The 12,008-nt window shown below is 48.9% G+C and overlaps 2 protein-coding genes across 3 annotated transcripts; both read left to right on the top strand.

Moving 5' to 3' along the window:
* The first annotated feature begins 3,355 nt into the window (after positions 1-3,355).
* Positions 3,356-5,217, top strand: LOC115643294 (olfactory receptor 51I1-like). Of its 2 annotated transcripts, XM_030547173.1 has the most exons (2): positions 3,356-4,278; positions 5,199-5,217. In XM_030547173.1, the coding sequence occupies exons 1-2, from the start codon at positions 3,356-3,358 to the stop codon at positions 5,215-5,217; spliced, it is 942 nt and encodes a 313-aa protein (XP_030403033.1). The 2 variants fall into 2 exon arrangements, with proteins under 2 accessions (XP_030403033.1, XP_030403034.1); XM_030547174.1 differs by lacking the exon at positions 5,199-5,217 and having other exon boundaries at positions 3,356-4,291.
* A 5,608-nt stretch (positions 5,218-10,825) lies between these two features.
* Positions 10,826-11,770, top strand: LOC115643295 (olfactory receptor 51I1-like). Its single transcript, XM_030547175.1, has one exon. It carries the CDS (start codon positions 10,826-10,828, stop codon positions 11,768-11,770), a length of 945 nt encoding a protein of 314 aa, XP_030403035.1.
* The last annotated feature ends 238 nt before the right edge of the window (positions 11,771-12,008 follow it).

Below are 12,008 nucleotides of genomic sequence, written 5' to 3' on the forward strand. Positions count from 1 at the left end.
GCCAGGGTTATCTGGGTATGTCATAAACAGATGGTTAAGGGTTAATGCCTCTTTTACCTGTAAAGCGTTAAGAAGCTCAGTAAACCTGGCTGACACCTGACCAAAGAACCAGTCAGGAGATAAGATACTTTCAAATCGTGGTGGAGGGAAGCCTTTGTTTGTGCTCTTTGTTTTGGGGGTTGTTTGCTCTCAGGACTAAGAGGGACCAGACGTCAATCCAGGCTCTCCAAATCTTTCTGAATCAGTCTCTCATGTTTCAAACTTGTAAGTAATCAGCCAGGCAAGGCGTGTTAGTCTTATTTTTGTTTTCTCAACTTGTAAATGTTCTTTTTTGCTGAGAGGATTTTACCTTTCAGCAAACTTTGAATCTAAGGCTAGAGGGGGTTCCTCTGGGCTATATGAATCTGAATACCCTGTAAAGTATTTTCCATCCTGATTTTACAGAGCTGATTTTTACCTTTCTTTCTTTTTAAGAACCTGATTGATTTTTCCTTCTTTTAAGATCAAAGGGGATTGGATCTGAACTCACCAGGAATTGGTGGGGGAAAGGAGGTGGGGAATGATTAAATTCTCCTTGTGTTAAGATCCAAGGGGTTGGATTAGTGTTCACCAAGAACTTGGTGAAAAAGCCTCTCAAGGCTGCCTCGGGGGGGAAGGTTTTGGGGGGACAGGAAGTGTTCCAGACACTGACATTTCTGGATGGTGGCAGTATTACCAGATCTAAGCTAGTAATTAAGCTTAGAAGTGTCCATGCAGGTCCCCACATCTGTACCCTAAAGTTCAGAGTGGGGGAGGAACCTTGACAGGGTACCTCTCACTTGATCAGTTCCCTGCCATTGGCTCTCCTGTGCACTGCCTGGGGCCCAGTCTCCCGAGGTTGGTCTTGTTTCAATGGTTGAGTTGAGTGTGCAGGGCTGGCTGGGGCTTGTGGGCTGTGTTGGATGGGAGGTCAGGCTGGCCTGAGACTCTCTGACTCAGTGCCTGGCACACTGGGTAGTAGTCAGGTAGCCCTGATGCCCAGGGCTTGCCTGCACAGAGGTGCACGTTACTGTAGTGTCACTGCTCCCGGACCCAGCGCTAGCCAGGTTGAATCTAGCTGGGGTATGTCCGTGGAGCTGCAGCCACACCTGATGTTGATGGCGTGGACCTCCTGGCTGGCAGAGTAAAGAGGACCCCGTAACATGATGTTCAAACTCAAAGGGGTTTAATTGAATCTTTATTCATGGCAGTTGATACATTCATGGCCAGGTTCCCAGCTCTCCCCTGGAAGCAAGAATGTCTGTGAGCATCAGGGGCTTGAGCGGACATCCACACCCCTGGCGTGAGCACTAAACCCACAGCTCTGCTGTCTCCTTGTGAGTCACGTTGGCTAAGGCTGGCCTGGGAGTAAGTTCCACACGCTCCTGGGTTAATCTTTAATTTCTCTCTCATTTTATTCTCGTCTTTAAATACTTGTAGACATTCCCCACTAATGGAACGGTCCCCAAATTGCTTTCATTAGTGGTATGTTATAATTACCCTTGTGCTGCAAGCCTAGCAGGCACACGCCATCGACCAGTGCAGCTTTATGCCTCTGGGGTAAAGAAAAGGTCTTCCCACTCCTGCGGCCCTGCGCGTTGCTGGTGAGTAGGCTGATGAGACGGGGTACTAGGCGAAGGGCTAGGGGGACGGCTGGTGGTGCTCAGCAAAAATGTCATTGCCAGGCAAGTCTGTGGGGCAGGTGAGCTTTCAAAAATAAGTTTGGGCTCCCAAGATGCATCTCAGGTTGTTGCAGCTTCAGACATTCCTCCAAGCATGTTAGTTACGTGAGAGACCAGGGGGGTGTCTGTGAGGCAGGGAGTCAGAGCAGGAGCGTTCACAGCTGGAATCGTCTTACAGTTTATTGTCCTGAACTGCAACGACAATAGGACAGAGGGGGCTTAAAATGAGTCCTTGTCCTCCTGGCCCTTGTGCAACCCGTTGGCACCCTGGAGTCTGAGCACTGAGTGAACCTGGCCCCCTGCATGTGGAATCTGCAGTGGCCCAAACTTATTTCAGCCAAAGCTGCAATCTAACCAGGAATTTCAGGCTGGAAAACTGCCTTTATCCATGCGCCCAGCAGGAAGCTGGAGACATGCTGCAAGGCACACATGGGAAGGGATGTACTATGTGTGTGGGATGCACGTGCCCTGGTGCACGCATGGGATATGTACTATCTTGTTTCACATGCTGAAGGTGCTATAGGTGGGTATGAAAATGGACCCACACAGTGCTGGTACCTGGTATTTTACCTGGTTGCCTGCTTAGATTTAGGGCAAATTTTTCTTCTCAAATGTAGCTTGAATAATCTTGGGTTATGCACAGTTTGGGGGTGGGAATTGCCCTGCCGGGATTCCTGCTGCTCAGCCAAGGCTCCATCCTGCCTGGTGCTGAGCATGCAGGCCCGAACCAGCAGAGCAATGAAGCACAGGAGTAGCCCCACTGGAGGGGAGCACATTGCTGGACTGAGATCCCAGTGACTCTGCCCTCCCTTGCGCCTAGCAAGGCCTGGAATTCTTGCTCTCATGATGAAGGGAGGTTACTGAAGGCCAGGAGAGGAACTGGCATGGTGAGGGATGAAGTCAGGTCTCAGGTGCTGCATAAGGAACATCAGACAGACAAGGTGGGGGAGAGAATATCTTTGACTGGACCAACTTCGGTTGGTGAGAGAGATGAGCTTTCAAGCTCATACAGAGTTCGTCTTCAGGCCTGAAGGCTTGTCCCAGCCCTGCAGAAGAGCTCAGTGGGAACTCAAAGGCTTGTCACTGTCTCCCACCAACCAAAGTTGGCCTGATCGAAGATATTCCCTCTCTCATAGGGTGACCAGACAGCAAATGTGAAAAATCGGGACGGGGATGGGGGGTAATAGGAGCCTATATAAGAAAAAGACTCAAAAATCAGGACTGTCCCTACTCCTCCGCCTTGTCTCCCCACTGTTCTGGGTTCACCATGGCTACAGAAGGGCTGCATACATATAACGAACATGTCGTGTCAGGTGTGCCTCAGAGGCCCATAGATGATAACCGCTATGGGAACGTATGATGCCACGTGCAATACTTCCGAATAAATCACATTTGACACAGCGTTGAGAACTGCAACCTGTCCTTTAGGTGAAGCTGTCCCTGGAAGTAACGATTATCACCCCAGTATTATTATATGTATCATGATGGCACCTGAGCACAACTGAGAACAGGTAAGAGCTGTTAGTGTGACTTAAGGATTTGTGATCCAGGGGCTCTGAGCTGACCTTTCCTCTTTTTTGATCACAGGGTGATTCACAGGTTCATTTTGCATTTTCACAGGGGTTTAAAGCTGACCAGGACAGAGATTGCTCATCATGACAGATTTCAATAGCACCAACTTTCAGCCCACAATGTTCCAGCTGGCTGGGTTCCCGGGCCTGGAAGCTGCTAATCACTGGATCTCGATCCCTTTCTGTGTGTTTTACATCACTGCCATTGTAGGGAATTGCACTGTTCTCTGCATTATCTGGGCAGACCGGCATCTCCACCAGCCCATGTATTTGTTCCTTTGCATGTTGTCCGTCAATGACCTCGGTGTTATGCTGTCGACCCTGCCCACGGTGCTCAGCATCTTCTGCTTCGATGTCACAGACATCGCATTCGATGCCTGCCTGACCCAGATGTTTTTCATTCACTTCTTTTCCAACATGGGGTCGGGGATTTTACTGGCCATGTCATTCGATCGCTTTGTCGCCATCCGCGACCCACTGCGCTACGCGGCCATCTTCACCAACCCCAGGATTGTGAGAATCTGGCTGGCCATTGTGGTTAGAAGCTTCAGTGTGGTTTTACCGTTACCCATTCTTATTAAACGCTTGCCTTTCTGCCGTGCTGAAGTCCTGTCGCACGCCTACTGTCTACACCCTGACGTGATGAGGCTGGCATGTGCGGACATCACAGTCAATAACATCTACGGCTTATGTGCTGTTCTCTTTGTCTTCGGAATAGACTTGCTGATTATTGTCATCTCCTACATTCTGATTATGACGACCATCTTCAGTATCGCCTCTGGGGGGCAGCGTCTCAAGGCCCTGAATACCTGCGTCTCCCATGTCTGCGCTGTCTTAATATTCTACATTCCAATGATCACAGTCTCTGTCATACACAGGTATGGCGAGAACGTCCCGCCGCTGGTCCACATTCTGATGTCCAGTGCTTACCTCTTTGTGCCCCCCGTGATAAACCCCATGGTTTACAGTATAAAAACCAAGGAGATTCGAAAGAGAATCCTCAAAATGTTCTCTAAGTAACTAACCCAACCTGGGTGTGAGATGGTTTCTGATGTCTATCTTTTTCATTTGTAAGTGGATGGATGGATGGATGGATGGATGGATGGATGGATGGGTGGCTTAAAGTTTCAGAAGTGGCTAGTGATTTGGGGGTCTTCAGTCATGTGGTACCCAACTAGAGACATGGCAAAAGGCCTGATTTTCAAACAGGGTTGGACACTTGTTCTCTGAAAATTTACACTTTGAAGACATCTCTGATTGGGCACCTAAAAACTGAAGCAACAAAAATTTCATGTCTCATTTGAAACATTAGGTCATGATTTCTGTATCGGGTGATTGGCTGACCATGAAAAAAGAGATGCCACAAAGTGTGAGATTAAGTAGGTGAATTGTGGCCTTTCGGGAGGATGTTTGTTCTCTACTTTATTTGTTCATTATGCACAATTCTTTGTATGATGAAGGTGATGTTAAGCTTGAATTGACAGGGTATGACTGTTCCAGACTATTTCACATTTGGAGCTGGGGGATATTGCAAATGCCTTATAAATAAAAGCAATCCAAATACAGTAATAATATGACAAGACCACAGTAGCAGTTCCAGCAGCAGATCCTTACGTGGTCTTTCCCCTGGCAGTACCGGAGTCAGTGCATAGCTGCTTCTCTAGGACTTTCAATCTAACATGGGCTGGTCTGTTAACATTTAAGACATCAGGACTGTGTATTACACAAATCAATGAACATCCAGTGTGCAGCACTCTCCCCAATGGCCTGGGCTGTCCTCTTTTAGCCCCCACAGGTATTTAAGTTGAAAGATGCTGCCCTTTGGTGTCATCTCCCAGCCTGGTGTCAACACATTCAGGGCCCTCTCTGTGGGCTTGATGGTTTTCAACCTAGTGCTCCCTGGCCCCCTGGCCGGAGGAAAAGATAGTATGCTGGAGCTCCGATAAGCCAGTGCTGAGGGCTGAGAGCCCCTCCAGACACTGCTCTGGTGCAGATCCAAGGAAGGGCTGGAAGAACTAACCAGTAAACCTGGCCAGCCTGGCTAAATGACGGTGAGCGCCTCAGACCTGTGCGGGGTGCTTTGGCAGCGACCCTCTATGCTAGTCCATCGCTACCATGTCATCGGACGGAGACAGAAGGGTTTAACCAGTGAGCTAGTGGTGCCTATGGAGAGCTGGGGAAAGTGATAGCTTTGGGAGGCTGTTTTGCAGCAGACACAAAGCACTGGACTGGAAGCCCGGAGATCTGGGTTCTAGATCACAGCCCTACCAGTGACTGGCTTTGTGACCTTGGGTGCATCTCTTCCCTAGTCTGTCTCGCTTTCACCTCCCTTCACTTTTGTGTGTTAGAGCAAGGTCTGCCTATTACTGTGTGTCTGTGTCTCTCACTGCCCAGGACCTGGGCACGGAGTGTGGGGGGAGATCAGGAACGATAAACAAACAACAAGACTTTAAACCCTCTGTAACAGGGTGGTCCCCTGCTCCTGCTCTGAAGGGCTTAAAACAGCGCAGGAGAGGGCTGTGGTTGGAGCAAGAAGCCTGGGCTGATTGGGGAAAGCAGGCTGAGCTGTGGCCATGCTCCAGTCAGGCCGAGCTGACTGGAGAGGGAGATAGGCCTGGCTGCTGGGGAACTCATCCAGGGGACTTAGAGGGAGGCAGGGCTGGGGAAAGGCCTTAGGAGCTGGGAAGCCCTAGGTCAGCAACTCCCCAGGCTGCAGGGCCTAGTTCTAGGCCCACCTAGGTATTGGGATTGCAGGGGGGCAGCCTGAGGGTGGGTAAAGGCAGCCAGTCCAGACCCCTTTGCTGGTGATGAGTGACTGATACCACAGTCTGCCCCAATGAAAAGGGGCTAGATGGAGACTGGGCAGTAACCAAAACAGAGGCAAGGTGAGGATAGTGGGTTGGGGGTTCCCCAGGGAGAGGAGACTCATATGGGTGGGGTACTGCCAGGGGGCAGCACCCCAGATAACAGGGCACTGGAATCCAGGGAGGGACATGGGGGCCAAGCGGTAGTGGATCACTGGCCTGCAGAGGGCACTCCAGGCTGGAAATTGAGCTAATTCCCTGAGAGACCAGCAGGAAACACCGCAGGGGTGAGTCCGCATGTCCACATCTTCATCTTACAATGAGTTTTGGAACCTGTGCACAGAAAAGGCTGCAGAGCCGGGCTGTTTCTAGTCCCGTGCACCAGGCATCGGGTGCTAGGGGTGAGGGACTCATTCTCATATGCAGTGCATGCAGACAGCCAAATTCTCATACTTGTTCTCAAAGGTGGGCTTTGGAAAGGGCTATAGAGGGGCCACTCCCATCCCACAGTGCCCCAGGTCCAGGTACTCCACAAGGCCGCTCACACACACATGCAGGGTGCCTAAGATGCTCTATGGGGGCCTCTCTGATTCATCTGCCACACATCCACAAGGCACTCCAGGGCCAATCCCGTTTCCACCTGCCTTGTGTCCCTTATGTGTGTGTGTGCATGTATAGGGCTATTTCTATTCATGACTTCCTTCCATCCAGACAGCCAGACTTGTACTTCCCCCTCTGTGACCTATGGTCCGCAAGGCCTTGTGATCATCCACATCTGTCTTGTGTCTAGGACACCAGTGGGCTCCCCTGCCCTTTATGCTCACTGAGTATCCAATGGTCCATGTGGGTGCCAGCCATGTTGTACTGGGTGTGATTCAGGATAACTGTGTCTGTCTAGAGAGTAGATCTGGGATCACAGGTCACATAGGATAACTGTAGTCCGTAACCTATCATTTAAATCAGCTTCTGTACCAAATGACTGGAGGCTAGCTAGTGTGACGCCAATTTTTCAAAGAAGGCTTCAGAAGCGATTCTGGGAATTACAGGCTGTTAAGGCTAACTTCAGTACTGGAAAAATTGGTTGAAACCATAGTAAGAACACAATTCTCAGACACATAGATGAACATGATTTGTTGAGGAAGTGTCAACATGCTTTTTGTGAAGGGAAATCATGCCTCGCCAATCTACTAGAATTCTGTGAGGGCATCAACACATATGTGGGCAAGGGTGATCCTGTGGATATATTGGCCTTGGCCTTTCAGAAAGCCTGTGACAAGGTCCTTCATCAAATATTCTTAAGTAAATAAACTGTCATAGGATAAGAAGCAAGGTCCAAGAAGGAAGGTCCTCTCATGGATCAGTAACTGGTTAAAGAAAACAGAAAACAAAAGGTAGGAATAAACGGTCAATTTTCAGAAAGGAGAGAGGTAAATAGTGGAGACACTCAGGGGTCTGTATTGGGACAATTACTGTTCAACAAATTCATAAGTGATATGGAAAAAGGGAAAACAGTGATATGGCAAAGTTTGTGGATGATACAAAATTACTCAAGATAGTTAAGTGCAAAGCTTACTGCGAAGACTTACAAAAGGATCTCTCAAAACTGAGTGACTGGGCAACACAATGGCAGATGAAATTCAGTGTTGATAAATCCAAAGTAATGCACATTGGAAAACATAATCTTAACTATACATATAAAATGATGGGGTCTAAATTAGCTGTTACCATGCAAGAAAGAGATCTTGGAGTCATTGTGGATAGTTCTCTGAAAACATCCCCTCAGTGTGCAGCAGCAGTTAAAAAAGCAAACAGAATGTTGGGAATCATTAGGAAAGGGATAAATAATCAGACAGAAAATATCATATTGCCTCTCTATAAATCACGGCATACTCACACCTTGAATATTGCGTGCAGTTCTGGTCGCCTCATCTCAAAAAGAGATATATTACAATTGCCCATAGAAGGGCAACAAAAATGATGAGGGGTATGGCACAGCTTCCATATGAAGAGAGACTAAAAAGACTGGGACTTTTCAGCCTGAAAAAGAGACAAGTAAGCGGGCGGGGTGGGGGGGGGGGAGATATGATAGAGGACTATAAAATCATGACTGGTGTGGAGAAAGTAAATGTGGAAGTGTTATTTACACATAACACACAGACCAGAGTCACCCAATTAAATTAATAGAGACTCCCTGTGAAGCACCTGGGCTTTGGCCACTGTCACAAGTCAGGATTCTGGGCTAGATGGAATTGTTCTGACTGTGTGTGGCTGTTTTTATTGTCTATCCGAGGGGGAGCCATGTTAGTCTGTAGCCACAAAAACAACGAGGAGTCTGGGAGCACCTTCAAGAGTAACAGATTTGAATCTGTTAAATCTGTTAGTCTTCAAGGTGCCCCCGGACTCCTCGTTATTCTTATTTTCTGTTGTTCTCATGTAGGATAATGGATACAAGCAGCAAAAGTCACAGGGCTCTTGCTACTCTATACGGCTTCTTTGCCTGATTAGCCCATGTTCAAACATCAGCCTCCGCTTGAGTTCCCAGTGGACTGTGTGACCTCCAAGGAGCTGCTGCAAGGATACAGTATAAATACTCTCCCGTGCCTGGCAGTCTGGGGCGTATACTCCAGGCAGGCTGGGTCCAGAGCCTTTTTCCCTCCATGGTGAAGATTTTCGTTACATCCACCCTGGTGAGTCAGCTGCAGTTGAAAGAAGGGGGTTGATTATCTGGCACCCTCTATTTTGAGTTTTACAGGGAAATATGAGTCAAATAAAGCTTTAAAAAAGTTTATAATCAGGACACTTTTAAAATTGATTTCACCGTTTAGCAGGAGATAACTTAAGTACCTAACTCTTATCTGTGCTTTTGAAATTCTGCCCCTTACTTGTTAGTTGGCTCTGGATGATTTTCCTCCTGGACAGATGGGATCAAACGCAGCACAGTCAGTAAAGCCCCTCGTCGTGCTGAGACGGAAAAGCAGGCAGCTGGGGAAGGGGCAGGGTGGATTTTTTAGAGGAGTTTAAAGCCTGAGATCTCCTCAGCTCTGCGTGAGAGTCCATTGTCCCAAGGCTCTATCATAAGAGGAGGGATTTGCCCCATTGTCTCTGGCCAATGTTCCTCTGCCTCCTGGGGGACATGCAGGAGCTGGGTGGGTCTGTGGTACACGGGGACATTGCAGGAATGTCAAATCTCATCAAGCTCTTCTCACTAATCTCTTGCTAACCCCCAGCCTGGCACCTCTGCCTTCTGGCCTGACTTGGTTTCCTCAATCCTTAACGAGAACATTTCAACATATTTCACGCACAGACACACACGCACACACACACTCACATACAGAGAAAGACAGACACTCACACACACAGACGCATACACACACAGACACTCACACACACAATATCTCTCTCTCTCACATACACACACGCAAAAAGACACACATACACTCACCACAGAGACAGACAGACACATTCACACAAACACATAGACACCCGCAGAGATGCACACTCACAACAGACAGACACACAGAGAGACAGACACACAATCTCACACCCAGATACACACACATGGTTGCCGGTTGGTTTTTCCTCGGCACAGCTCAGCCCCGCCTGTGCTGCCTGCCCCAGGCTCTAGCCGGATGGAAGCTAACACGGGCGGGGGACCATTAGCAGGAGAATCAGCCCCCCTGCTTGAAGCACAGATGTAGCCTTAGAGACAAATCCTGCCCAGGTTTACGGGCTGTCCAGCCCTACTGAACTCCAGAGCATTGCACAGCCACTAAGTAGGGGCGGACAGGGGCCAGCCTGCAATCTGTGAGTTCTCATGGCTGGGGCCTGTCCCTTTAATCATTTGTAAAGCGCTGATGTGCACTTGTGGCTGCAGAATCATTAACACTCATAAGCAATAATAAATCTGTCGTTTCCCTGCCTTCAAAGAGTCTAAGAGGGCTGGAGATCGTATGGCGTAATGCAGAGCACAGTTAAACACAGGTCCCAATTCTGCTTTTAGCAGCATCCCTGTCTGAGACGGGAAGACCCACCGCCCAGCTGGGAGGCAGGGCTCAGATGCACTGAGGGATCATGAGGCTTGCCAGACTTTGCACTGTGCCAGAGTCAGAGCCAGCGGGCAGGTCTCCAGCCTTCCCGCTGCTGTATGGGGGAGGGCGGCAGGCGAGTGACGAGTGGTGGAGAGGAGCGAGGTGCATCATTCCAGGCTGGCAGAGCTTCAAATATTTAAGGCCAGGAGGGACCACTCTGATCAACTGCATCGCACAGGCCAGAGGCCTGCCCTGAATTCATTCCTGTGTGAACTAGAGCCATCCCAGCTGCCAGTGCTGGGGAATTCACAGTTGCCCTTGCAAAGGGTTCATTTCCCTTGCTATTAACAATGTGCACCTTACTTCTACTCTGAATGTGACTAGCGGAGGGCCCAATTCATCAACCTCCTCCCTGAGGAATGTTCTTGAGCTGTGCACAGCGGAACTGTGGGAGCAGAATCTCTTGGTTCCTTCTAACGGGATAGGGCTGGAAATGAATTCTTGGAACCTGGCTCTTCAGGCTTGATTCAGAACAACTCCTCATTGATTTCACTGGGCAGAGCAGCCCCAGGCTTGCAGGACAGGGCCCTTATGAATTGGGATTCTGCAAGTCAATGCTGAACTGCAGGTCCCTTCACAGTCACTTGGTCTCGAAGTAACTCTCAGGTTCATTTTACATTTACACAGGGGATTGGAGCTGACCAGGACAGCGACTGCTCATCATGGTGGATTTCAATAGCATCAGCTTCCATCCTGCCACATTCCAACTGACCGGGTTCCCAGGCCAGGAAGCTGTTTGCCACTGGATCTCGATAGCTTTCTGTGTGGTCTACATCACCGCCATGGTAGGGAATTGCACTGTTCTCTGCGTTATCTGGGCAGACCGGCGTCTCCACCAGCCCATGTATTTGCTCCTTTGCATGTTGTCAGTCAACGACCTCGGTATGTCTCTGTCGACCCTGCCCACGGTGCTCAGCATCTTCTGCTTCGATGTCATAGAAGTCACGTTTGACGCCTGCCTGGCCCAGATGTTTTTCATTCACTTCTTTTCCTTCATGGAGTCAGGGATTTTACTGGCCATGTCATTCGATCGCTTTGTCGCCATCCGCGACCTGCTGCGCTACGCGACCATCTTGACCAGTCCCAGGATTGTGAAGATTGGGCTGGCTCTTGTGATTAAAAATACCAGCATGCTCCTCCCTTTCCCCTTTCTTATTAAACGGCTGCCAATCTGCAAAGGCAATGTCCTCTCCCACACCTACTGCTTGCACGCAGACATCATGAGACTGGCGTGTGCAGACACAACAGTCAATAACATCTACGGATTATTTACCATTCTCATCACTTATGGCTTAGACTCAGTGTTCATCATCCTATCTTATGTTAAGGTTCTAAGGACTGTTTTTAATATTGCATCCCATGAACAGCGCCTCACGGCCCTAAACACCTGCGCCTCACACATCTGTGCTGTCTTACTCTTTTATGTCCCAATAATTGCAGTCTCTGTTGTGCACAGGTTTGGGGGAAATGCCCCTCGAGTTGTGCATATTCTTATGTCCTATGCCTACCTCTTTGTCCCCCCTGTGTTAAACCCAATTGTTTACAGCATGAAGACAAAGGAGATTCGCAAGAGGATCTCCCGAATATTCTCCAGAGACTTTATGTGAACTGGGAGTCGTGTCGGATATGGTTTTGTTGGACAAGTTTTGAATAGCTTGTTGACTGAACGTCGTATCTTCTCAGAGGACATTCAAACGTCTCCAACGATAAAATACTAGAACAATTCAAACTGTGTATAGGCAGTTGCCTGCAAAAGATTCTGTTATCTCCTCTTATGTCAGGGAGTCTCAAACTAGGGGTTGGGACCCCTCAGGGGGTCATGAGGCTATTACAGGGAGGTTGTGA

This window comes from Gopherus evgoodei, unplaced genomic scaffold (assembly GCF_007399415.2).
Source record: "Gopherus evgoodei ecotype Sinaloan lineage unplaced genomic scaffold, rGopEvg1_v1.p scaffold_56_arrow_ctg1, whole genome shotgun sequence".
Taxonomy (NCBI): Eukaryota; Metazoa; Chordata; order Testudines; family Testudinidae; genus Gopherus; species Gopherus evgoodei.